General features: G+C 47.1%; 1 protein-coding gene across 1 annotated transcript; it reads right to left on the reverse strand.

Annotated features, from left to right (window-relative positions):
• Positions 1-1,082: 1,082 nt before the first annotated feature.
• Ttll6 (tubulin tyrosine ligase like 6) lies at positions 1,083-22,851 on the reverse strand. Its single transcript, XM_020173940.2, is given in 14 exon segments — positions 1,083-1,767; positions 4,301-4,560; positions 5,244-5,613; positions 7,772-8,044; positions 9,754-9,928; positions 10,802-10,990; positions 12,121-12,296; positions 13,567-13,792; positions 16,840-16,925; positions 17,848-17,991; positions 18,922-19,078; positions 20,824-20,954; positions 21,077-21,195; positions 22,112-22,851. Coding segments are annotated over 13 exon segments (2,301 nt in total). The 5' UTR covers positions 21,098-21,195; positions 22,112-22,851; the 3' UTR covers positions 1,083-1,674.
• Positions 22,852-22,947: the final 96 nt, after the last annotated feature.

Consider the following 22,947-nt stretch of genomic DNA (forward strand, 5'->3'; position numbering starts at 1 on the left):
ATGGCAACAATAGAGCATTAAACCAAGTGCAGTACCCTTCTATACACAGGGCCCGAAGCTACTGCACAAACTGTATGCAGAGGCTGCCCTTGTCTGTAGAAGCAAAGATTCTGGCAGTAAGATGTCCCTTAGAAGGACAAAAAAAAAATCCTACTTTTCCTTATTAAGAGACTTTTTATCAAGTTCAGGACCCTTAATTGGCTGGACCTAGTAATGAGAGAGAAAAGAGATGCACCACTCTTAGGAGGCCTCCATTTTAGAAGTCTTCTTTCTTGTACTTTATGATCTATGGCAATCTGAGAACAATGGGAAAACTGGCCTCAGATCCATCTTCTTTGAGCCTTCTGAATGGCACTGGGCAGGGTTGGTGAGGTGGAGGTTGATGTGAAGATTTTGCCTGTGCTAACCAGGGCCTCCTTCCATCCACGTGACCCTGACTTACTTACTGAAATACTCTATGGGAATCCCTGAAATCCAGGCCCAGATGGGAATGAAGATGGGTGTGTCTGTGTTTCACAGCTGGACATATGACTTGAGTTTAATTTCAACATCTTGGATAATTCAGGTGTTTTGTTTGAGGAATATGGTAGGGTTCCAGTATCCCAATTTCCCTGACATTCTTAAGGAGGCCAGAAATTTGTTCCATAGGGACTCCACAAGGCAAAGCCGGGTCACCATTGTGAAGCAGGTGAACACACTTCTACCCCTCCCTATTTTTGCCCTGCAAGCTCTCACTGGAGAGTTAGTGTGAGAAGAGCGAGTGAGGCAAAAAAGCTTGGGTCACATTCCTGGAGAGGGCAGAGTGAACTGGCAAATGAGGTGACATGTTAATACCGAAAGTCTAGGCAAGCCCTGTGCTGGGTGGAGGTGGAGGCATCACCTCAGGCTCTGGGGTTACTGTAGACCATTCATCCCAAGAAATTCTTCAAAGGCTCCTAATACATTTCAAAAGGTTTGGCACTTTCTTGGTGAGGGGTACTCAGGAGAACTATTTTCTTAACTTCCTTTCCCATTCTCCCCCTGGATCAGGCTCCTTGTGCTGGCATTGAGCATATTTTATTTTATTAATGTACACACGAGGGAAAGGCATAGCATCTCTGCAGGTCAATGGAAGATACCTCTGCAGACTGGGTATTCTCACATCACCTCTGTCTTTGCCAGCAAGATTGAGTTAGCTGGAAGGGGAGTTAGCGGGAAGATGTCTGGGTACTGAGTTAGCTATTCTTTGGGCTGGCCGGGGTGGGAGAAGGTCTGATCTTTCACTGGTGAATTTGCAACTGCCCCAGTTCTCTTACTTGGGGTTCAGAGTTGTCCACAACACTTAGGCTTGTTCCTCTCTCTTTTCTTCAGAGAGGAAGACCAACTGGCCCAGGCCTGTTGGTGGACTGGGGGTGTTGGACTTCTGAAAATTATGACTCCTCCTGAATCTCTTCTCCCAAGTTGCTGCACTTGGGGGAGCATTCTGGATGATGGTGCCACGTGAGGGACCCAGAGGAGAGATGCTACCGAAACAACAGGGGTGAGCCCTGGGGCAGCACCAATCGACCCCTGGAAGTCATGGCCCTATAGCACTGTAAGCTTACTGGGAGGTCATAAAAGCAAGATCCTTGGCCTTGGTGGTGCTAATGGGAGGTGTATATCAGACTAGGATTTTGAGATGAGGAAATGAAACTTTCAGTTGAGTCTGTAGACATTATAGACACCGTGGGAAGAGACAAACCATTTCTTTGGAGTAAGAGGTAGGAAAGGACAAGAGCCAGTATGATTCTGAAAGAATAAAAAAAGATTTTTCTTTCAAACTAGCATCCAGAATGTTAAAAGTCAATTGATTATTCTTCTCCTTTTTCCCCCTCACTGTAGAGCTGGGGATTGAGCCTAGGGCCTTGCATATACGAGGCAAGCTAGTATATATACAATATATATACTACCACTGAGCTACCCTCCCAGCCCTAAAGTTAACTAATTCATCATTACCTAGTGGCTCATCCTACCTATGGATCAGGTGCTTCACAGTCACCTGAAACTCATTTCCCTGCACAGTTTTCATCTTCCTGCAGCTCTCTATCCCAAACTTTATTTTTGGTATCACTGGGGTTTGAACTCAGGCCTGGTGCTTGCAAGGCAGCTGTTCTACCACTTAAGCCATATCTCCAGCCCCCACCCCATCTTATAAAATGGGTTATTTAATCCCCAGAATTCAACTGTTGGACAGATCTCCACCCTGGGCTCAGTGACCAGCCCACTGTAAAAGCCTATCCAGGAGAAGGACTGTGAGATTACAGTAACTTCGGCAGAAAAATGGAAGAATTTTCTTCACATGGATCAGGGCAGGTTCTAAGTTTGTGACAAGAAGAAACACTGGGCTATTTGTCTTGAGTCTATCACTTGCATGACATTGGGCAAGTCATCTAATGTCCTCACACCTTGATTTTCTTCATGTGCAAACAGGTGATTAGGCAAAAACATCTGCCTTGCCAACCTCACACGTGCTAAGCAAATGTTCTGCCACGGAATTACACACCCAGCCGATTATTATTTCATTTTAACAGTGTTAGTGAATAAAATTTTCATTGCAATCTGCTCTGTTACCCTCCCCATTTTAAAATACGGATTGAACATTCCTAATCTGAAAATCCAAACTTCACCCAAATCCAAAACTTGAACACTTACATGATGCCTCAAGTAGAAAATTTCCCACATGAAACATTGCTTCACACAAAATTATTAAAACTATTGTACAAGGCTGGGATTGTAGCTCAGTGGTAGAGTACTTGCCTAGTTTGTGCATGACCCTGGGTGGAATCCTCAAACAAAATAATAATAATAATAACAACAAATATATATATATATTTATTTATATACAGAATAACATAATAACAGATATATATATATATAAAACCTTCAGGCTAAGTACATAAGAGGTATGTGAAATATAAATAAACTTCATGTTTAGATTTGAATCCCATCCCCAAGATACCTAATTATGTATGTGCAAATATCCCCAAGTCCAAAAATATCTGAAATTCAAGCCAATTTTCTGGTCGCAAGCATTTTATTTTATTATTTATTGGGGTACTCAGGGCCTACACCTTGAACCACTCCACCAGTCTTTTTCTGTGATGTTTTTTTTTGAGATAGGGTTTCACAAACCATTTGCCCAGGTTGGCTTCAAACCTTGATCCTCCTGATCTCTGCCTTCTGAGTAGGTAGGATTACAGGCTTGAGCCACCAGCACCTGGCTGGCATTTTAGATAAGAGATACTCAACCTGTAGCAGGAACACAAATAGCCATAAATAACCATCCTTGCTTAAAATTCTAGAACCAGAAAATTAGAAACCTTGTGCTGAATACCTTCAGGGATAGGTTAGAGTTCAATAAAGACCAGAGAGTTTGTGGTGGTTGTTTGGTTTTTCAAGACAGGGTCTCATTGTATAGCCCTGACTGGTTTTGAAATTATGATCCTCTTGTCTTAGCCTCCAGAGTGCTGGACTTAAAAGCATGTACCACCACACTCAGCTTGGGACCAGGGAGTTTTGTTCCAGTCGCAGACCTGTAGGTCAGGCCTGGCTGCACAAGGTTCAGCTTCTCTGCTCAGGCCTAGGTCTAGATGTAAGACTCTTTACCATTCACACCTGAGATATTTATTCAAAAGACAGATTCCCAGAGCTCCATCCCAGACTGAACACAGTCATAGTTTCCCAGGGTCTGGCCTGGACCATAGGCTTAGCAAGGGACTCCCCATGACTCTTCCATGAGGGAAGTTAGGAAACACCAGACCCCGTTCTCTAAGTGTGATGAGAGAACTATCAGAGGAGCTCATGAAATGTAGATGCCTGGACCTGCCTCTCAGGACCTATAGGTTCAGAACTCTGGGAGTAGGTCCTGGAATATGCATTTTTAAAATGTATTAATTTAGGATCTTGCTATGTAGCCCCAGCTGGCTTCAAACTCCAAATCCTCCTGCCTCAGCCTCCCAAGACTGGGATTAACTGCTGGAATATGCATTTTTACATGCATCCAAGTGATGCCTGTGGGCAGCTGTTCGTCACAGGCACTCCTGAAGTATGAGCTACTGGTTACTAGGGCTGCCAGGTCACAGTCTGCATTAGGTGAGGAAGATGACTCCAAAGGTTCACATTTTGACTGAAGTAAGTCTCAATTGTCTACTTACCTCTATGTTCTGTCTTCATCAATACCTCCCTCCTCCCACATACTCAACCCTCCAGAAAAATCGAGAATGTGCCTGCCAATGCCCAACATGTGAAGGGAACCCATGTAGTTACCTACCTAGATCCTCTCACATCCTTTTTGGCCAGAGGTCAGTCAGTGACTGTACACTTCCCGATCCTGTATACACGGGTTCCTCATAGCACATGGATGGCTTCTGCCAGGCCTCTGGTCCAGTCGGGCTGGAGTAGCAACCACCAGTAGGTCATTCAGAGACTGGTTCTGGATGTGAGGACTGTGCAAGACAAGGAAGGGGGGCACGTCCAGCTGCCTCCTCTTGCCAGATCTGCAGCGGCTGTGGGAGCACAATTCCCTGGGCAAGGAGGAGTTTTCTGGAAAGTCAAAGCCATTGGTATCATCAATTTGTGCTGCTGGATTCATGACAAATTCCTGGAGGAGGCCCCTTCCCATGGCCTAAAACTGGCTGAAGCTCTGGGAAGCAGAATCAGCCATCACTTCTTTCCTCTGAGTTGTTTCTCTTGCCTATTATTGGTACAGACTCAGCTGACCACTTCATCAGAATGAGAACCTCCAACTCATGACTCTGCTGCCTCAGCAGATTTCAGACAGATTTCAGGCACGATCACCATCCCTGGCTAAAGCTATAGTCTGGATGTCAGGTGTCCCCCTAAAGGCCCATGTGTCAAAGGCCTGGTCCCCAATGTGATGCTATTGGGAGATGGTGGAACCTTTGGGAGGTGGAGTCTAGTGGGAGGTTCTTAGGTCATTCTCGAAGGAGATTATCAAGACCCCAGCCCCTTCTTCATCTTTTGCTTCCTGGTCATAAGGTGAGTGGTTTTGCTCTATCACACACCTCCCACCATTGCCATTAAGTGCCCCTGCCAGAGGCCTAAAAGCAACAGGTCTGCCAGTCATGAACTGGAACTTCTAAAACCATGAGCCCAAACAAACCTTTTCTCTATAAGTTAATAATCTCAGGCATTTGGTCATAGTAATGGAAAGCTGACTAACACACCCAAGCTACTGCCACACCTCTGCACACACCAGCACTCACGTGATGGGTCCCTCAGCACCAGCTTTGGGCTGCAGTGAGGTGGGAAGAAGGAAAGCCTCCCTCTCAGCTGAACATTGGTTAATATTGCTGACATTAGATGCTGCTGTTTCTTCATATCATTCTTCAGCAAAGCCCAGCTTGGGTTCAAACTCCGTGAGAAGCTCTGGGATTTTGTACGCAGAGAAGGCTTTAATATTTTCTCCTGGATGAGCTGCTGGGGGGTCTTTGGCTGCTTGCATTTAAAGGAGACCACCCTGACAATCTCTGGGCTACTGCATTCAGACCTGGTGGTTGGGCTCAAGTTTGGTGGAGACTCTGAAGAGGTTGAGACCTGGGTGGATTCTGGGGAAATTTCTACTGAGGTAAAGGGCTAAAAGAGAAAACAACCTAAAATAAGATTGTGGGGGACCAAATGGCTCCTTCCTATGCTATTCCTGCATGAAACAAGCAGAAATGGTCATTTCAAATGTTTAAAATGGAAGTCGGGCGCTGGTGACTCACACTTGCAATCCTAGTTATGCAGGAGGCAGAGCTCAGGAGGATCATGGTTTGAGGCCAGGTGGGGAAAATAGTTCATGAAACCCCACCTCCAAAAATAACCAGAGCAAAATGAACTGGAGGGATGACTCGAGCAGTAGAGCGCCTGCTTTGCCCTGAGTTCAAACTTTAGTTCTGCTGGGAGCTAGTGACTCACGCCTCTAATCCTAGCTACTCAGAAGGCAGACATCAGGAGGATTGCCATTTGAAACCAATCCTGGGCAAATAGTTCTCTGGGCCCTATCTTGAAAAACTCCATCATAAAAAAAAGGGCTGGCAGAGTGGCTCAAGAGGTAAAGCACCTGCCTAGCAAGTGTATAGGCCCTAAATTGAAATTCAAACCCCAGTGCCATCAAAAAAAAAAAAGAAAAGAAAAAGAAGGAAGGAAATTCCAATGCATGTTACAACATCAATAAACCTTGAAAACATGCTAAGTGAAATAGTCCAGACATAAAAGTACAAATATCTTATGATCCCACCTATTTGATGTAGCTAGAATGGTCATAATCCTAGAGTCAGAAACTAAAACAGAAGTTACCAGGGGCTGCAGGAAAGAGAGAATGGAGAATGAATTTTATTTTTCTTTTCTTTTCTTTTTGATTTTACTTATTTATTTAGGTATGACTGTATTTGTTTATTTATTTTGGGCAGTACTGGTGCTTGAACTCAGGGCCTTTCATTAGCTAGGCAAACACCCTGCCACTTGAGCCATGCCCTCAGCCAAGAGTTAAATTTAGTGGCTACAGAGTTTCTGTTTGAGGTGATAAAAGGGTTCTGCCAATGGATAGGAATGATGATTGTACAAATTCCATTGTCCTTAATGCCAAATTGCACATTTAAAACGGTTTGAAGCCAGCCCGGGCAAATACTTCTCAAGACCCTATCTCGATAGAAAGGCTGCCAAGTTCTTTGGCAAATGATCTAAAATCTTTGCGGTACTAGGGCTTGAACTCAGGGCCTACACCTCAAGCCACTCCACCAGCCCTTTTTTGTAATGGGTGTTTTTGAGATAGGGTTTCAAAAGCTATTTGCCTGGGCTGGCTTCAAACCTCAATCCTCCCTATCTCTGCCTCCGAAGTAGCTAGGATTACAGTCGTGAGCCACTGGCGCCCAGCCTCATTGCCTATTTTAATAGCCATCAAGATAGCATCTCAAGAAATATTTCCCTGGACTGGCTTTGAACCATGATCCTCCTGATTTCTGCCCCTGAGTAGCTAGGAGTTTTTTTATTCTTGAATGTTGTCTTTGCTATGAAAAAGTTTTAGGGGTTTTTGGTTTCGGTGATACTGGGATTTGCACTCAGGGCTTTGTGCTAGCTTGCTAGCCAAATGTTCTACTACTTGAGCCATCCCCCCCATCCCTGTTTTTGTTGTTGTTGTTTGTTTGTTTGTTTGTTTGTCTGAGACAGGGTCTCCCTGCATAGTCCAGGCTTGCCTGGAGCTCTCTATTGTGGCCCAGGCTGGCCTCTAAGTTAGATTCCTCCTGCCTCAGTCTCCAGAACTGTGAGAGAAGCGATCACACTGTTTTAGGCCACCAGGTTTGTGGCAATTTGCCAGACAGCCTGAGGAAACAGCGTAGGTAATAACTTGCTTAAGAAGATGGGCTGATGTCTACGGCCACACCACCCTGAACGCACCCGATCTCGTCTGATCCGGAAGCGAAGCAGGGTCGGGCCTGGTCAGTACTTGGATGGGAGAAGATGGGATGTGAAGTGGCAGAGTGGCTGAAGCAGTAGAGCACTTGCCTAGCCAGTCAAGGCCCTGAGTTCAAACCCCATACCACGAACCAAAAAAGTACAAAAAAGAAAGGAGATGCACAGGGTGGCCTTCCTAATAGTTGTCCCAGGCCCATTCTCCCGGCTAGCATGCCATTCCTCAATTTTGGCTTCACAAGTGGGGGAAACTGAGGCCCAGGGAGGGCCACTCAAAGGGCCATAGTAAGTCAGCGGTGGAGAAGGGACCACTCCCTCCAAGAGCCAGTCCTTTACTTACCACCTTGCTGTCAAATATATTCACAGCCAAAGCTGACTTGGCCTCCTTGGAATTGGGTTTACAGAGCTCTATCCCAAAGCAGGTAAGACTTGAATTCCTCAGGTCAGGTACAGAATTATAGTACCTCGCAGGCATAGACTTGTGGAAAATGGTGCCAGCCTCCTTCTTGGGGGCCTCCTGGTTGAGGCTACTGTCTGTCTTGTTTTTCTTTGTGTCTCTGACACTCAAGAACAAGTCAGGTGTGCAGGACGCTAATACCAGTGGCTGGAAGTACTGGGAAGAAGATCAAACACAGAGCTTTTGTGAACCCAGCTTGTCTACTTCCAAATTCATCTGCACCCAAGGGTAGGTGCAAAGGAGACAGGAGAAGGAAAACAGTCAGTAGCAAAGTCTCTCTAATCTAGGACTCTTTGCCTGGAGTTCTGTGACCTTTAGAGGACACATGGCAGTTTCAGAGGGTCTTGGAGCCACTTGAAAGTGCAATTCTAAAATGGTACACTGTGCACAAGGTTCTGGGTTCAATCCCCAGTACCACAAAAAGGTGGGGTGGGGGGCGGTTGATGGAGTGGTTCAAGTGGTAGAGCACCTGCCTAGCAAGTGTGAGGCCCTGAGTTCAAACCCCAGTGCCACCAAAAAGAAAGAAAGAGAGCGAGAAAGAAAGAAAAGAAAAGGAAAGGAAAAGAAAGAAAGAAAAAGAAAGAGGCATCTTGAGCCAGTGTGGTGGTACATGCTTATAATCTCAGAACTTGGGAGGCAAAGGTAGGAGGATTATGAGTTCAAGGCCACCCTAAGCTACAGAGTGAGTTTGCAGTCAGCTTGAGCTATATAGTGAGACCCTGTCTCAAAAATCAAAAACATCCAGTTTAGCCTGGGTCCTGTCTTAGAAATAAACAAAGTAAAAAAGGACTGGATGTATGGCTCAAGTGTGGAGCACCAGCCTAGCAAGCATAAAACCCAGAGTTCAAGCCCAGTGCTACCAAAAAAAGCAAAAACAAAATAAACCGGAGCCATTTGTTCCCTGTAATCCTACCACTCAGGAGGCAGCGATGAGGAAGATTGTGGTTCGAAACCAGCCTGGGAAAATAGTCTGTGAGACCCTATCTCAAAAAACCCATTACAAAAAAAAAAAAAATGGGGGGGGGGCTGGTGGAGTGGCTCAAGGTATAGGCCCTGAGTTCAAACCCCAGTACTGCAAAAAAAAAAAAGGTGCCTTGTGTATTTTACAGCAAGAGATTCCATAGCTTTTATCAGATTCCCACAGGGCCTGTGACCCTATAACAAAGTTTAAAAAGGTGTGTGTGTGGAGAGAGTAGGGGAAGTGACTAAAATGGTAGGGCTTAGGAAATAAGAAGCCCTGAGTTTAATCCCCAGTAGGGGGAAGTGGGGAGCCGAACAGCTAATCCTGTCCTTCCATGTGAGTCTTTAAGATAAAGGAGATGAACTGAAAAGACACCTGCATCTTTCCACTGAACTAGAAGACAACACTAGGCAGAGAAGGTGGAAGCTAAGGACTTAGATCATAGGACAACAGGACAGCTGTCTATGCCTGGGGCTGGGCCACCCTATGCTGAGAGGACCCCGGCTATAGTCCATCATCCCATGTAATGTTCTGAGTCCTGCCTCCCAGCAGCTCTTCCTGGTGGCCTGCTACAGGGAGCCTTCCCACCCAGGTTGGGGTTGAGGATGTGAGGACACGCATATTCCTGGTGCCTGCTCCCTACATGGGATCATGCCCAGCCTCCCAGCAAGATAAGAACGATGGACCAGAGAGAGTCCTCTGCTGCCTGGATGGAGGCATCCTCAGATGGATGCAGGCTGTGTGTGTGTTCCAAGGGGGCTCCCCCCTTCCTGTGGCAGCCCTCTGTGCAGCCCATTGGTGTGTCTGGGCTCGGAGTAGTGGTCTCCACAGCATCCCCCCTGCAGATGGGCCCCAGCTGGGGAAGGGTGCTGCGTATGCACGCTCCCCTCCCACCCGGGTTTACTTGTTTGGGGGTGTGGATGGCAGTCTTGCAATTCTGCTTTTGTCTCTGGGACCTGCCCCTTGCACTTCTGCCTCTCGCTTGCTCGCCTGCTGACTCGCCCTGTGTCTCCACCTTCTTTTCTTTCGTTTGGAAGGATTTTTTCTCCTGTTTCAGCCTCAGCTCCTGGATCAGCTGCCTGCCAGTTGAGGAACAAGTGAGTGTCACCAGCTATAAAGGCAGGCATTCTCCTCAGTGGACAGACAGACAAGTGGGAAGATGGAGTGCCCCACTTCCCTCCCCCAGGTGTCCAGGCTGCACAAGTAAAGAAAGGTCAAAGGGCAGCGTGGGAAGGAAAGAGCCATACCTCTAACCATCCCCAGGTTGAGGAATAGCATCCTCTCAAGGAGAGATGTGTGGTAAATGGAGTTGCACCCCCATCGCTGTACCCCCATGTCCTCTCCACTTCCCAGTAAGCCACTCCCCTTCTGTGGCAGGTGTTGGAAAGGGGGTGTGGGAAGGAAGCTAAGGCCAGGGGTGCCCATGTCGGACCACTTCATATGTTGGGCCCTCTGACCAATGGATCCTGGGGGTGGACAAAAGGTATATAATACAGTGAAATCCCTTGGTCTCCAGAGTCAGGAGACAGGGAGGCTCTAGTCTCTCTCTGACATCGTCTTGCTTATGTGACCCCCCTCTCTGCTCCGACTTCCCCTTCTATAAAATGAGGTGTTTGGTGGGGACTGGACTCAATCAAGTCTCTTCCAGTTGTAGATTTCACACCTGTGTGAAGCCAGGAGGCAGCACAAGGGGGTGGACATCCTCGAGTGGGATGGAGATATCTGTTTTGGGGGGTGAGTTTCTAGAAACAGCTGCCCATCTATTTAACGACACCCTGTACTATGGAACCTTCCAGTTCATGGTCATTGTGAGACTACAGCAAATGCTCCCCCCAGCAATTTCAAGGTTAGGAACTGAGGCATGGAGTCTGTGCCACCTTAGGCTGGACACCCAGCAGGTCAAGTACAATCCCCAGAACACCCTGCCCACCTCAGCCTGGGAGCCTTCCTACCGGGCATACACCTTCCGAGCCCTGGAAGCCACAGTATTCTGGAAGAGGGAGCTATTGTCCTGGAAAAACTTCTCATAATTCTCCAAATTCAGACCAGGATAGATCAGCCGGAACCCTCCACAGTTTTCCTTCTCATATTTCTCAGTTTTCTGTAACCGAATTGCCTGGAAACCCTTGGCTTCCTCCATCCTGTTGGAAGCAAAACATAAGGGAAACAGTTAAGTTTTCCTGGAAGGGACATGTCCAGACTGAGTGTCACCTAAGGCCAGATGGAGGCCTTGCACGTAATAGTGGTCAGTCAGCCTTTGTTAAAATAAAAGCAAGAATGTTTCCTTTGAAAGGAGAGTCTAGCCCTCCCAGGACAGCCAATGTCAAAATACACAGAGAGCTGTTTAGCAGTCTTTCTGACAGCTCACCCAATTCTCTCCTGTTATAAGTAAAACCCATTTCCCTCTTGGCTTAGTCTGACCAGGCAGGCTGTCGCCACCTTCCCATTCAATGCCCTTATTACTCTTTGGAGAATGGCAGCTTGGGTTTTGCTAAAACTGAGGGCTTCTTGGATGAGTCTAATGAGATTTTATGAGCTGTGATGATCTCATTCTTTCTCGTGGCCCCCTGGGGGAAGTGGAGGTCAGGTAGGGAGACATGATAAGCTCCCTTTACAGCAAGGAAACCAAGAGCCACTGAGATATCCAGTGTCATATTATGCAGAGAAGACCCTCACTGTGCTGGCCACTCCCCAGAATCCCATCAGGCTCTGGGTCCAGAGCTGTTGCCAACAAGGTGACCTTGTGCAAGTCAGCTCCCCTGCCAGAGTCTCTTGGTCTCCTTCACTTCAACAATAGGACTATACAACCCATTCCACCTTCCTCCCACCATGCTTACAGGGCAGGCAGAGAAAGCGCCTGAGAAACACAGTGCCCCTGGTGAAGTGACTCTAATGGTAGAGTGCCTGCCTAGTAAGTGTGAAGCCCTGAGTTCAAAACCCCAGGACAGTCAAAAAAGAAACAAAAAAAAAGGCAGCCTTCGAAAAATGTATACTATAAAGAAAATAATTCAACCGGGCTGGCAGAGTGGCTCAAGTGGTAAGAGTGCCTACCTAGCAAATATAAGGCCCTAGTACCACCCTGCCAAAAAAATTGTTGTAGAGGCAATCTTATGTATCATTAGCTCCATTTCACAGAAAGATCACTGAGGCTCAGAGAAGTCACAGAAAAGCCACATAATTAGTTCACTGTCAAGTCAGTAAGACAGCCAGTCTTACTGAGAACAGGGCAGTCAGAGAACAAGGTCCCTGGGGTTAGGGATTCCTTTTGTACCTGATGTCCCGAGAAGGACACTTATGTAGGAACCGCCCCCGCTGTCTTTCTTCCTCCAAGACTTTCTTTTTGTCGCAGCTTCCCAGGTTGATCAGGACCAAAGTGTCATATAACAGACTGTCCTTCACCTCTTTATCCAACCTGGAGTCAGTGGAGAAGCTTGGAGAGTGGTTGACCTGTGAGGGCAAGATGGCAGCTGGGGACAGGGATATTCAGGGTGAAAGCAGGAGTGATGCCACCTCCAGGTCTTACCAGTGCCTGCCTCAGGGTCCTGGCTACCAAGGCCAGAAGTGAGCAGAGAGAGGGTCTGCACCAGAGCCACAGTAAAAAAAAAAAAAAGCAGGAAGTGGAACTCTCTGTAGTGTAACCAGCTTTTATCTCAGTCCTTTCCCCTCTGGAAGCATGAAAGGTACTCTCTCTTTGGCCCCCCCATCTGGTGTGCATGTGTTCTCTCATGTGCACCACGCATTCCACAGAACAGGATGGGAGAGGGTAGTCCAAAGAGACAGGCTTGGAGGTAGGAAGGAAAAAAGGAGTGACACTTTCCAAAGATGGACCAGAGCTGAGTAGGAGACAGGTGGGAGGAAGGAGAAGACTTCATTCCTGCCCACAGAAAAGTCTACATTGTGAAGAGGTGTTATGTGACATTTGTAGATTTCTAGCAGTTTCTGAAGACTTGCTGCTGGTGCCTTATTGTACTATTGGGGTAGGAGAGCCAAACAGCCCTCCCTATAGACCTTAGAATAAGAGTTGGGTGAGGAAGGGCAAATCCCTAGGAATTCCATTTACGACTCAGATCTCTACCCTAAAGTATGCCTCTGGCATTGGTACCTGTTAGCCAATGGCTGTTAGCACCTCTGACTCCTTCTCACACGCTTTGCTCCTCATGGTGCACACTGAATGGCTGTTTGAGAGGGCTCCAGAGGACCACTCCAATCAGGGAGACAGGGAACCTTCTCTCCCTACCATGGTGGAGGCAGGAAACCAGTTGAGCGGCTCCCTCACCTCCAGGTCAGCAGACACCAAGTCCCTCTACTGACAATTGGAACTCAAAAATCCAAGTCTCTGAGAGCCAGGCAAGACAGTCATCATCTGATAGGGACCATCATCAACCCAGTTTTCACAAAGACCGCCCCCTTTCTGGAAGAAAACCCTGTTACCAAAGGCAGAGCTATCATTAGGATCACTCTGGGTCTGAGATTGGTGGCATCTGCAAGTCTGTTTGAACCTCAAGAAGGCGCAAGGAATTCTCTAATTCCCAGCCATCTACCCCCCTCTGGTGGCCACTTCTCAGCTAAGAGTGAAGTCCTGCAGGGGTAGCAAGTACCATGGGAGGAAGTGGTGAGGAAATTGCTGAAACCAATCCTGGAGAGCCAGCAGGGCACAGTTCCTGAAACTGGCTGACCCTAGTGGGGCAGTTTTCACCCCTTGCCCAAACTTGCTTACCTCCAGCAGCCAGGGTTTAAGCTTGCAGTCTAACAAGATGTCAAAGCCCAGGATTTCAAAGCAGGCACTGTTGAGCGTGTGACTGGGGAAGCAGGTATGGTAGTTATGCTTGATGATTGGGTGAGCTGAGATGAGTGTCTTGATGATGACGTCCTCGATAGCCCTCCACATCTGCTCCACGTCGTAACCATGGTTTTTCATGTACATGTTGAATGTGGAGAGCTTCCTAGAAAGAAACCACAGGCCATGAGGCAGGGCAGCTGTCCCCGGCCATCCAAGGCCAACCATAGCATGTTGAAAACCAGAAAGTTCTGGAGACACTGGGCATTCATGACTCATGACTGTAATCCTAGCTACTTGGGAGGCTGAGACCAGGAGGATCATGGTTCGAGCCCAGCCCAGGCAAATAGTTCTCGAGACTCCGTCTCCAAAATAACCAGAGCAAAACAGATTGGAGGTGTGGCTCAAGTGGTAGCGTGCCTACTTTGCCAGCATGAAGCTCTGAGTTTACATCCCAGTCCCACCAAAAAAAGAAAAGAAGAGAAAATGGAGAATTGCACATAAATGGATTTTCCACATTGGTTGGAATCAGTCCTTTCAAGTGGCTAGAACTTATTTGCCTAATTGGGAAATAAATGTTCCTGAAATAGATTATACACTTCCCTGACTTCTTATAGCAGACATTACAAAACATAACAGCCTTTTCTTGATGATTCACAGCCCTTCACATTTTTATGCAATTTCGTAATGCCCAGCGGTGAGTCAATTCACCTTAGTATCGGCCATGTGCCAAGCACACTTCAAGGAAGATGACTGGTGTCTGCCCCACAGTCCAACAGGGTTGCAGTTTTTCTGTCTTTCACTCTGACTGGAGTACGGCTCCTGCTCAGTCTGGATTCCAGTGGGGAGTTAACTAGCAGTGCACCTGGCCTCAGCATGAGAAGCAGATTGTCTCAGAGAATGGGGAGGATGGCTGAGTGCTGGGGTACACAACTATAATTACAGCTGCTTGGGAAGCTGAAGTAAGAAGATCTCGAGTTCCAGGCTGGCCTGGGCTACATAGTGAAACTGAGTCTCAAAACCAAAAAAAAAAGGAGAAGGAGGAAGAGAAAAAGAAAGAAAGGAAAAGGGAGAGGAAAGAGGAAAAGAACTCTACCTGGGAATATGGGAAGCACACCATAGGCCAGGACATGCTATGGTTTGAATGCATACCTCCAAAGTTCATGTGTTGGAAACTCATCCCCAATGTGGCAGTATTGAGACGGGGGACCTGTGAGACGATTCTGTCCTCACGAATGGATTGGTCCATTCATGGATGAACGAGTTATTGTGAGACTGACTTTGTTATAAAAGGAAGCTCTCTCTGGCACACTTGCTGAGGAAAGATGGGGCTCCAGAGGAGAGAGGCTGAGCCAAGCAAGGGCAAGGCAGTAGGTCATGGGGCCAGGTGACTGCTCCAACAGAAAAGGTGCACAGAGAAGAGCAGAGAGGCGAGAGGGAGGGGAGGAGAAGGAGAAAGAAGGAGAGGGGAGGAAGCAGGGCAGCAGAATAATATTTGAGGACTCAGGGTGTAGGTCAGTGGTAGAACAATTGCCTAACATGCATGAGGCCATGGGTTTCATACCCAGCACTGCCAGGAAAAAAAAAAAAAAAAGAGTAATACGTGCAGTCTCTGTGCCCTCTTAGTCTTGCCACCCCACAACACCCCTTCCAGCATGGCCTGAGGCCTGTTACTACAATATCAATTCTCTCTCTCTCTCTCCCTCTCAGCTATGATCTTGCTATGTAGCCCAGGCTGACCTAGAACTCATAGTCCTCCTGCCTCAGCTTCCCAAGTACTAGGATTACAATGTCAGTCACTACGTGTGGTGACAATATCAGTTATCATAAAAGAAGGGAAATGAAGCCGAGCCTGTAATCCTAGCTACTCAGGAGGCAGAGATCAGGAGGATTGCAGTTCAAAGCCAGCCTGGCTTTGGGAAATAGTTCCCAAGACCCTATCTCAAAAACACCCATCACAAAAAAGAACTGGTAGAGTGGCTCAAGGTGTAGGCCCTGAGTTCAAACCTCAGTACCATAAAAAAAAAAAAAGCAATGAAAGTCCTTAGACTAGTGAAAAATAATAATAACCCGAACACCATGCAGTCAACACAGGTCATTTTAGCCTCTCAGAGACCCCGCAAGGTGGGCAGGACAGAGCAGGTCATCTAACGGCCTTGAGGAATGGAGGCTCAGTCAGATCAAATGACTTTTCCAGGCTTACACAGATGACAATCATCAGAGTGGGGACAAAACACCAGGCCTCAACCACTGCAGCAGGCTCTGTGGTGCCCACCACTTGGGCAGAGAAAAGAGGAAATAGGAAAGCTTCAGGCAACATGGGGACGCTGGTGTTCTCTGAAAAAGGGGGAGACTGCCTCCACATCCTCTTCAGCCAGATTGGAGCCTCAGAATCTGACACACTAGCTTCTCAACTCACTCTAGCATTCACAGTTGTGTGACCATGGACAGCTGAACCTCTCAGAGACTCAGTTTCCTCATCTGTGAAATGGACCCAACACTTAACTCAATAGCTCACTACCTCCCAAGGGTACATAAGAATGCCTTTGCCAGAGTGTTGTGGTGAAAATTCAGCAACAAAAATTGTACTCAGGCACCTGGCAGGGGCTCCACCACCTCAAGCATCCCCCTTTCTTTCCCTGCCTTGCCTGGCCACACTCATACTCCTCAGTCCACTACCCTCTTAAAAATCCAGTTAGACAATAACCCAAATGGAAAAGCTGTTTGTGGAGAGTCTCGTGAATTCCTCATATTCCCCCTTCAGGGGAATCTTAAAGCCAGCTAGCCACCTGTCATGTGACACCAGGGCATCATGACACATTGGTGGAGAATCTATAATGGAGCAACCCCCAAGGGAACCACAGGTTCCACGGCTGGCAAGTTCTTCTATGTGGCAGACTAGCAATAAATAAACGTCTGTTGATCTGGAAATGTCAGAAGGGCAACTGTAACAAGGGATATTTCGGTGTGTGTATGTATTCTGCTGGGGAAACATTCATGTTTATCTCTCTCCTCCTCCCAGCCTTCCAGGGTTTACGATGTGACCTCCTCTTAATGATTAACAGCCCAGAGGGCTAAGCCCATGGAGTCCAGTCTGGGTTGAGAGGCAAAGCAGTCTTTGCTGAGACCATGGGACCCAAGATGGAAACCCTATCAGGGACTGAGGAGCTATGGGTAGAATCCTGGAAAGACAAAGTGAAAACGCTCCCTTACCTCTTGCTGCCAGAGTTAGAATCTTCAATGAAGTTAGAACTGTGCTTATTAATGGAGTAATTAGTCAGGTGCATGCAGATATCATCCTGGGGCGGGGAGGGGGGGAAACACAAGACTGTGGGATCAGGTAGGAGTTCAGGCCTTCTATGTCCTCTCTGTGCTCTCTCATGGGCCCTGGGGCTCAAAAAGATAAAAAAAAAAGAAGGGAAAGCCTTAGGGTCTAGTTAAACAGGCAAAATACAAAACAGAGGAGGTAAGAAGGGTACCCCATGATCTGGAGTATGAGGAACTCCAATTCAGTCAGGTACGGTGACTCACGACTATAATCCTAGCTACTTGGGAGGTTGAGATTGGAGGAACATGGTGCAAGGCCAGCCTTGGCAAACCGTTTGCAAGACCCCATCTCCAAAATAACCAGAGCAAAATGGAGGTGTGGCTCAACTGATAGAGCTCCCACTTTGCAAGTACAAGGCCCCCAGTTCAAACCCCAGCCCCACCAGAAAGAAAGAAAGAGAGAGAGAGAGAGAGAGAGAGAGAGAGAGAGAGAGAGAGAGAGAGAGAGATTAAAAAAAAAAAACAGAAAGAAAGAAACAAAACTCCAAGTCCTTCTGAGATTGGGGTGGCCTTCCTTAGGGAAACCTCAGGAGTCCTGGGGGACAAGAAGTTGTGGGTGGCATGAAAACTCACCCATGGTCTTTTCTCCTTCAGCACCCTTGAACTGTGGGTCTGGTGTTGAAGTCAGGCAGACCTGGCCACAAGTCCCAGACTCACCTCTTCCTAGCTGTGTGACCCTGGACAAGTTCCTTACACTCTCTGGGCCTTAATCTCCTCACCTGTAAAGTGGGGGTTGTAACTCCTAATTCTGAGGGCTCCTGGAAGGTCTAAATGAAAGACCATGTGGAGCCCGGGTCATAATAAATACTGAAAGAGTGACAGCCAGCTCCACATGCACAGAGGATTTGTGATCATGCTAAGGGTTGGGGGAGGTGGTGTGTCCCCTCAGCTTACCAGATTGTCTGTGCAGGGGTGGGAGTAAGAGGTGGTAGCAAAGCGGGCCAGTCCTTCATTGTATACAAAAATCCGGAGGGGGTCACAGGATGTCACTAGCACATAAATTCTTAGATCAAACTTGAACCCATCAACGATAAAAGGCTGGGAAGGGGAGGACAGAAGTCATGTAGGCATCAGAGGAGAAATTCACATACGAAGGTCACTAGCTCCTATCTCCTTTTGGGGCTCAGCTCCATCATTGCCTCATGGTGTAAAGTGCAGGTTTATGTGTGTGGGGGATGCAGAATAGAGACTTGGGCTCTGTGACCTGATATGTGGTCTTGGAGAGGTCACAAACTCATTCTGTGCCTTGGTTTCCTGATCCATTAAATGGCACAAGAAACCACCTCTGAGAGATATCTTGGCAACTAAGCATAGTAACATTAAAAGTCCTTTGAGGAAAGGACACATGTCACTATCCAAGGCTATATTATAGTTGCACTTCTGCAAGAGCTCTTCCTGCAATGATCTCCTGGACATCTTCGCCTGGGGAGGCCCGTGCTTCTCCCCCTCACCCACACTTCTAGAGGGTTTCCTCCTTGCAGTACCACTTGCTGCACCAATATAACCTATGAACCCCCTCCCCTACATCAGGGAGGGGAGCTGGTTTCTATGAATCTCTCCAGAATCACTTCCGCCTCCCAAATGAGAGGAGGGCCTCCATAAATGAGGTGGTTGCCCAGCTCTCATCTGTTTGAGGAAAGGGGCTAGTATAATGACACTGGACCGACAGACAAGAGTGCAAGGACAACAGACACTCTGACCCAGGCCCTGTAGTCAAGGGCTTGATCCGAGCACTGGTGCAGTCGCTCAAGAGGTAGAGCACCTGCCTAGAAGGCTCAAGGCCCTCAGTTCAAACCCCAGTATTGAAAGAGAAAAAAAAAAAAAAAAAAGGCTTGGTCTGACAAAGCCAGCGGCAGAAGATGAGCTCAGCTTCATCCCCACCTCTGCCCTCCACTGACTTCACGTCCCACAGAGCTAGAGCCTGGCGCTGCTGTGAACAATAAATAAATCGTCGCAATGAGGAAGTACCTTTGATATATAGAGCTGACAGATCATATCCTCCCCTGGTTTGATTTCTTTCACCGTCCGGGTGATGAATATACCTTTCCCTTGGCAGCCTGAATCCGGCTTACAAATGTAGGTCTTATTTTTTCTTGACCTGCTGTAGCTCTGCAAATCTCCCCAGCTACCAGAGCAGGGAGGAAACAAGACACACCTTTAGCTGGGGAGCAATGAAAAGGAAAGCTATCTTTTTAATGGAAAAGCAAAACAAAACCCAAAAATAGCTGAGGTCTGTCTTAAGTGGTAGAGCCTTGCATGTGTGAGACCGTGGGTTCAATCCTCAGGCACATTAAAAACCACAAAAGCAGAAAAGAAAAATTATCTGATGTGACAAAGCCCTCGTGTGGGTCAACAGATGCCCAGTGGCCCAGCAGTGGTCAAGATAGTACCAGTACACACACAGTGGAGACTGTGGGCTTTGGAGGAAATTCGAACTGGGACTCAAATCGAGGCAACACCATATATGCTAGCTGTGTAACCCTTTGTGAGGACTTGGCCTATCTAAGCCTATCTTACTATCCACACAATGTGGATAATAAAACCCATCTCATGTAGTTAATGACATATAGCAGGCAAAATGATGACACATGCTACGCGCCCCATAAACGCTATGACCTGGGTAGTTTGGCTTTCTAGATTTGCAGATAGGAGATTTGAAGTTCTGCATCTGGCTTAAGTGACATGACCTTGGGCCACATCTCCTACTCCTCTCTGGGCTTTAGTGTTTCACCTGTGACACCTCCACTTCTGCCAGAGCAGAGGAGGTGAATGATACATTTTCAGAAGAAAGAAACCAAATTAAAGCCGGACATGATAACAACACACCTGTAATCCCAGCACTCAGGAGGCTAGGTAGGAATTCCAGGCCAGCCTGGGTTATGCAGCCAGACCATGTCTCAAAAATAAAAATAACAACAGGGCTGGGGGGGGCGTGACTCAAGTGATAGAGTGCCTGCCTAGCAAGCACCAAGCCTTGAGTTCAAACCCAAATACGGCCCAAAATAAAAACAAAAAACAAACACCCAAATTAATGGATTTTATGTGTCTGCATTTCTTGTTTTGTGTTTTAACTCAAAGAAATCTTGTGACCACTTAACCACAAAGCCTCTCTGTGGCCATGAAATCTGGAGGAATACATTCCTTCTAAGTTGCTGCTAAGCCCTGGAAGTGGTTCCAGAGCTGAAAGCCTGGGAACACTGGCACTCCTGGTCTGGAGAAGTGCCAGGCAGACTGGAGAGAGGGAGAGTTCTCTGAGGCCCTTGCTAAGTGAGTAAAGTCTGACAGTGACACTTCTCCAAACCCCTTGACTCTGTGTCAAACACTGTACCCCAGGTCTTGTTGATGTCACCTCACATTTCTCCTGCTACTTGGTGGTGGGGTCCAGAGCATTTCACATGCTAAGAATGTATGTCTAATTTCTAATGGATAAAATGAGACCCAAGAAGGGAAAAAGCCACCTGTTACCAATGGCACTACAAGGACAGAAGCTAGGCAGCCCTCCCTGTTCCTAACCTAGGTGCTAACCACAACCCCTCTCTCTCTCAGGAGGCACCCATGTCCTTAAAAATTCAGAAAGTGCACAGTCAAATGATTGGAACAAGTTCAAAATCAACAGCGTTCAGGGTCAGAACAAACTCTCATCCAACTACAGGTATGGGCTCTGAGGCGCCTGGCCCCTAATTGTCACCTCATTTTATAGGCAGAACCTTGTGTTTTCTCAACCTTGGACACACCCTTTATCCATTCTCTTCCTGAACAGTAGCAAGAGAGATGGGAGACCTTATGGGAAGCGAAAGTAGCAACCAAAGAATCAGGGCTAGTGGGAGGTGTAAGTGGGAGGTGGAGAGAAAAAGGGGGCAGAGAACTCACTCAGCAGGAAGACACCAGGTCCTGGGGAAAAAATGGAAGTCCTTAGGGAACATCTTTAACATGCGACTCATATTCCTGGCCAGCAGGTCCTTGCGGCAGATTTCAGTCATTCCTGGGAAGTGATTGATTTTCTGCAAAGGAAGCCAGAATTCAGGAACAATGGGGGATATGGGAATACCATGAGATCCCCTAGGGAGACAGTGATAAAGAAGGGCAGCCCCACTGATAGCTACAATGAAACTGAGGAAAACACCTGGTAGCTCTTCATTTCCATCACCCGCTCCAGGGACACCGAGTAGTCGGTCCAGTAGAGAGTCCAGTCATCGTTTTCCCCTCCCTCTCTAAGGCCATACTGCTGGGCAGCCCTGCGCACTGCAGTGGAGTTAAAGAAACACGGGTTTGTTAGGCTGGGGTGGGGTGATGAGGTGGTCAAGTTCCTTCTCTAGGTTCTCCCAGACCAAGAAGTAGATTGACAGCTGGCTCCTTGAGACTGGAAGCCATCTATTTCTCTGTTATGGATGTACCACTGCCAAGAAAAGAACATGGAGAGGTGAAAGCTGTTGGAGAATACAGCCAATACTCAATGATTGCCTCAGAAGGTTATCTGAGAGGAATGTTTGACTTGCCCTGGCTTCTCCTTGCCAGGAAGCAGGCCTCTGGCTTCCCTCCAAACACTAAGCCCTGAATGTTCAGGGGATATAAACCAATCCTTAATGTGAGCCAGAGCCAAGCTTCATTAATGAGGCAAATTGCTGAGAAAAAAAATTAGACAATGTAGTCCAAAACCACATACAGGTTATCACATCCTTCTTCCCCTACCTCTTTCATACTAATAGCTAGGAGCTGACTCCAACACAAACCCAAATGCCTTGAAGGGCCTAGGAAGGAAGAAGTGCTGGTAACAAGGACAGCAACCCAAGGCATTTGAACTTGAACTTGTGCTCTGTAGTACAAAGTAAGCCTGTAGGTCAGGTTCAGCCCACAGTCTGCTGGTTTGTACTCTGTGTTCTAAAATAGTTGCCTGAAAAAAAAAAAATAAATAAAATAGTTGCCTGTTCTATAATACCCAACTCACCATGTTCAAGAATGAGTTTACGGGTTTTGACCACAGTAGGTTTTTGGAATGAGATTCCCAGCTTCCTCAAATAGTTTCTGGAGCATGGATAACTAAGTACCAAGATTTGGAGACAGCCCCTTGCATCCTCAAGTAAGCATAGGGTGACCTTCCCCCCCCCTTGGGGGACTATAGTAGCTCCCCATTGTAGGTCCCTTGAAGGCTTATGCTCACCACTCTCATACCGGCAGCTGGATAGATTAATCACCAATCATCTGGAAAAGAGAAAAAGGAAAGCAGCAAGACAGAGACAGACACACTGGCAAGAATAAGGGACTGCATCCAGAAACTTCTTGTCCCAGCTAGAGCTGCAGGAAGCCCAAGCTGCCACACTAAACTTGTCCCCATCACTGAAAACATGGATCCAGAGTGGGAGAAAACACAGTTAGAGTGCTGCTACTCCACCCACAAGATAGAAATTCTGTATTTTAATTACAGCTAATTTTCTTTGCACCTTCATGTTAACATCATTGCCTCCATTCTCTTACTCCAGTAGCATACAAGGGACAGGAATTAAAGATGTTGGTGGGTACTGGAGACTCACAGCTATAATCCTAGTTACTTGGGAGGCTGAGATTGGGAGAATCGCAATTTGAAACCAGCCCGGGATAAATAGTTGGTGAGACTCCATCTCCAAAATAACCAGAGCAAAATGGACTGAAGGTGTGGCTCAAGTGACAGACCACCTGCTTTGCAAGTATGGAGCCCTAAATTCAAACTCCAGTCCCACCAAAAAAAAAAAAATGTTTTTGGCCAAAATATTGTCACCCTCTTCTCCTCATTAAGGGAAGCTGTGCTTTAGAAAATAGACAATTGTATGCACATATGAATGATAAAAGAAAAAAAAAAGAAAATAGACAAGCTTTCAGACATTAGTCAGGCTGAATGGAGCAAGGCTTAGCAAAATATTCAACAAGAACTGGAATGGACAAGCTGCAGTCAGAGCCTAGTAGGTCAGCACGGTCCGGTTATATTTAAAGTGTACTAAATCCATATGACAAATAAGCACT

This window comes from Castor canadensis, chromosome 11 (assembly GCF_047511655.1).
Source record: "Castor canadensis chromosome 11, mCasCan1.hap1v2, whole genome shotgun sequence".
NCBI lineage: Eukaryota > Metazoa > Chordata > Mammalia > Rodentia > Castoridae > Castor > Castor canadensis.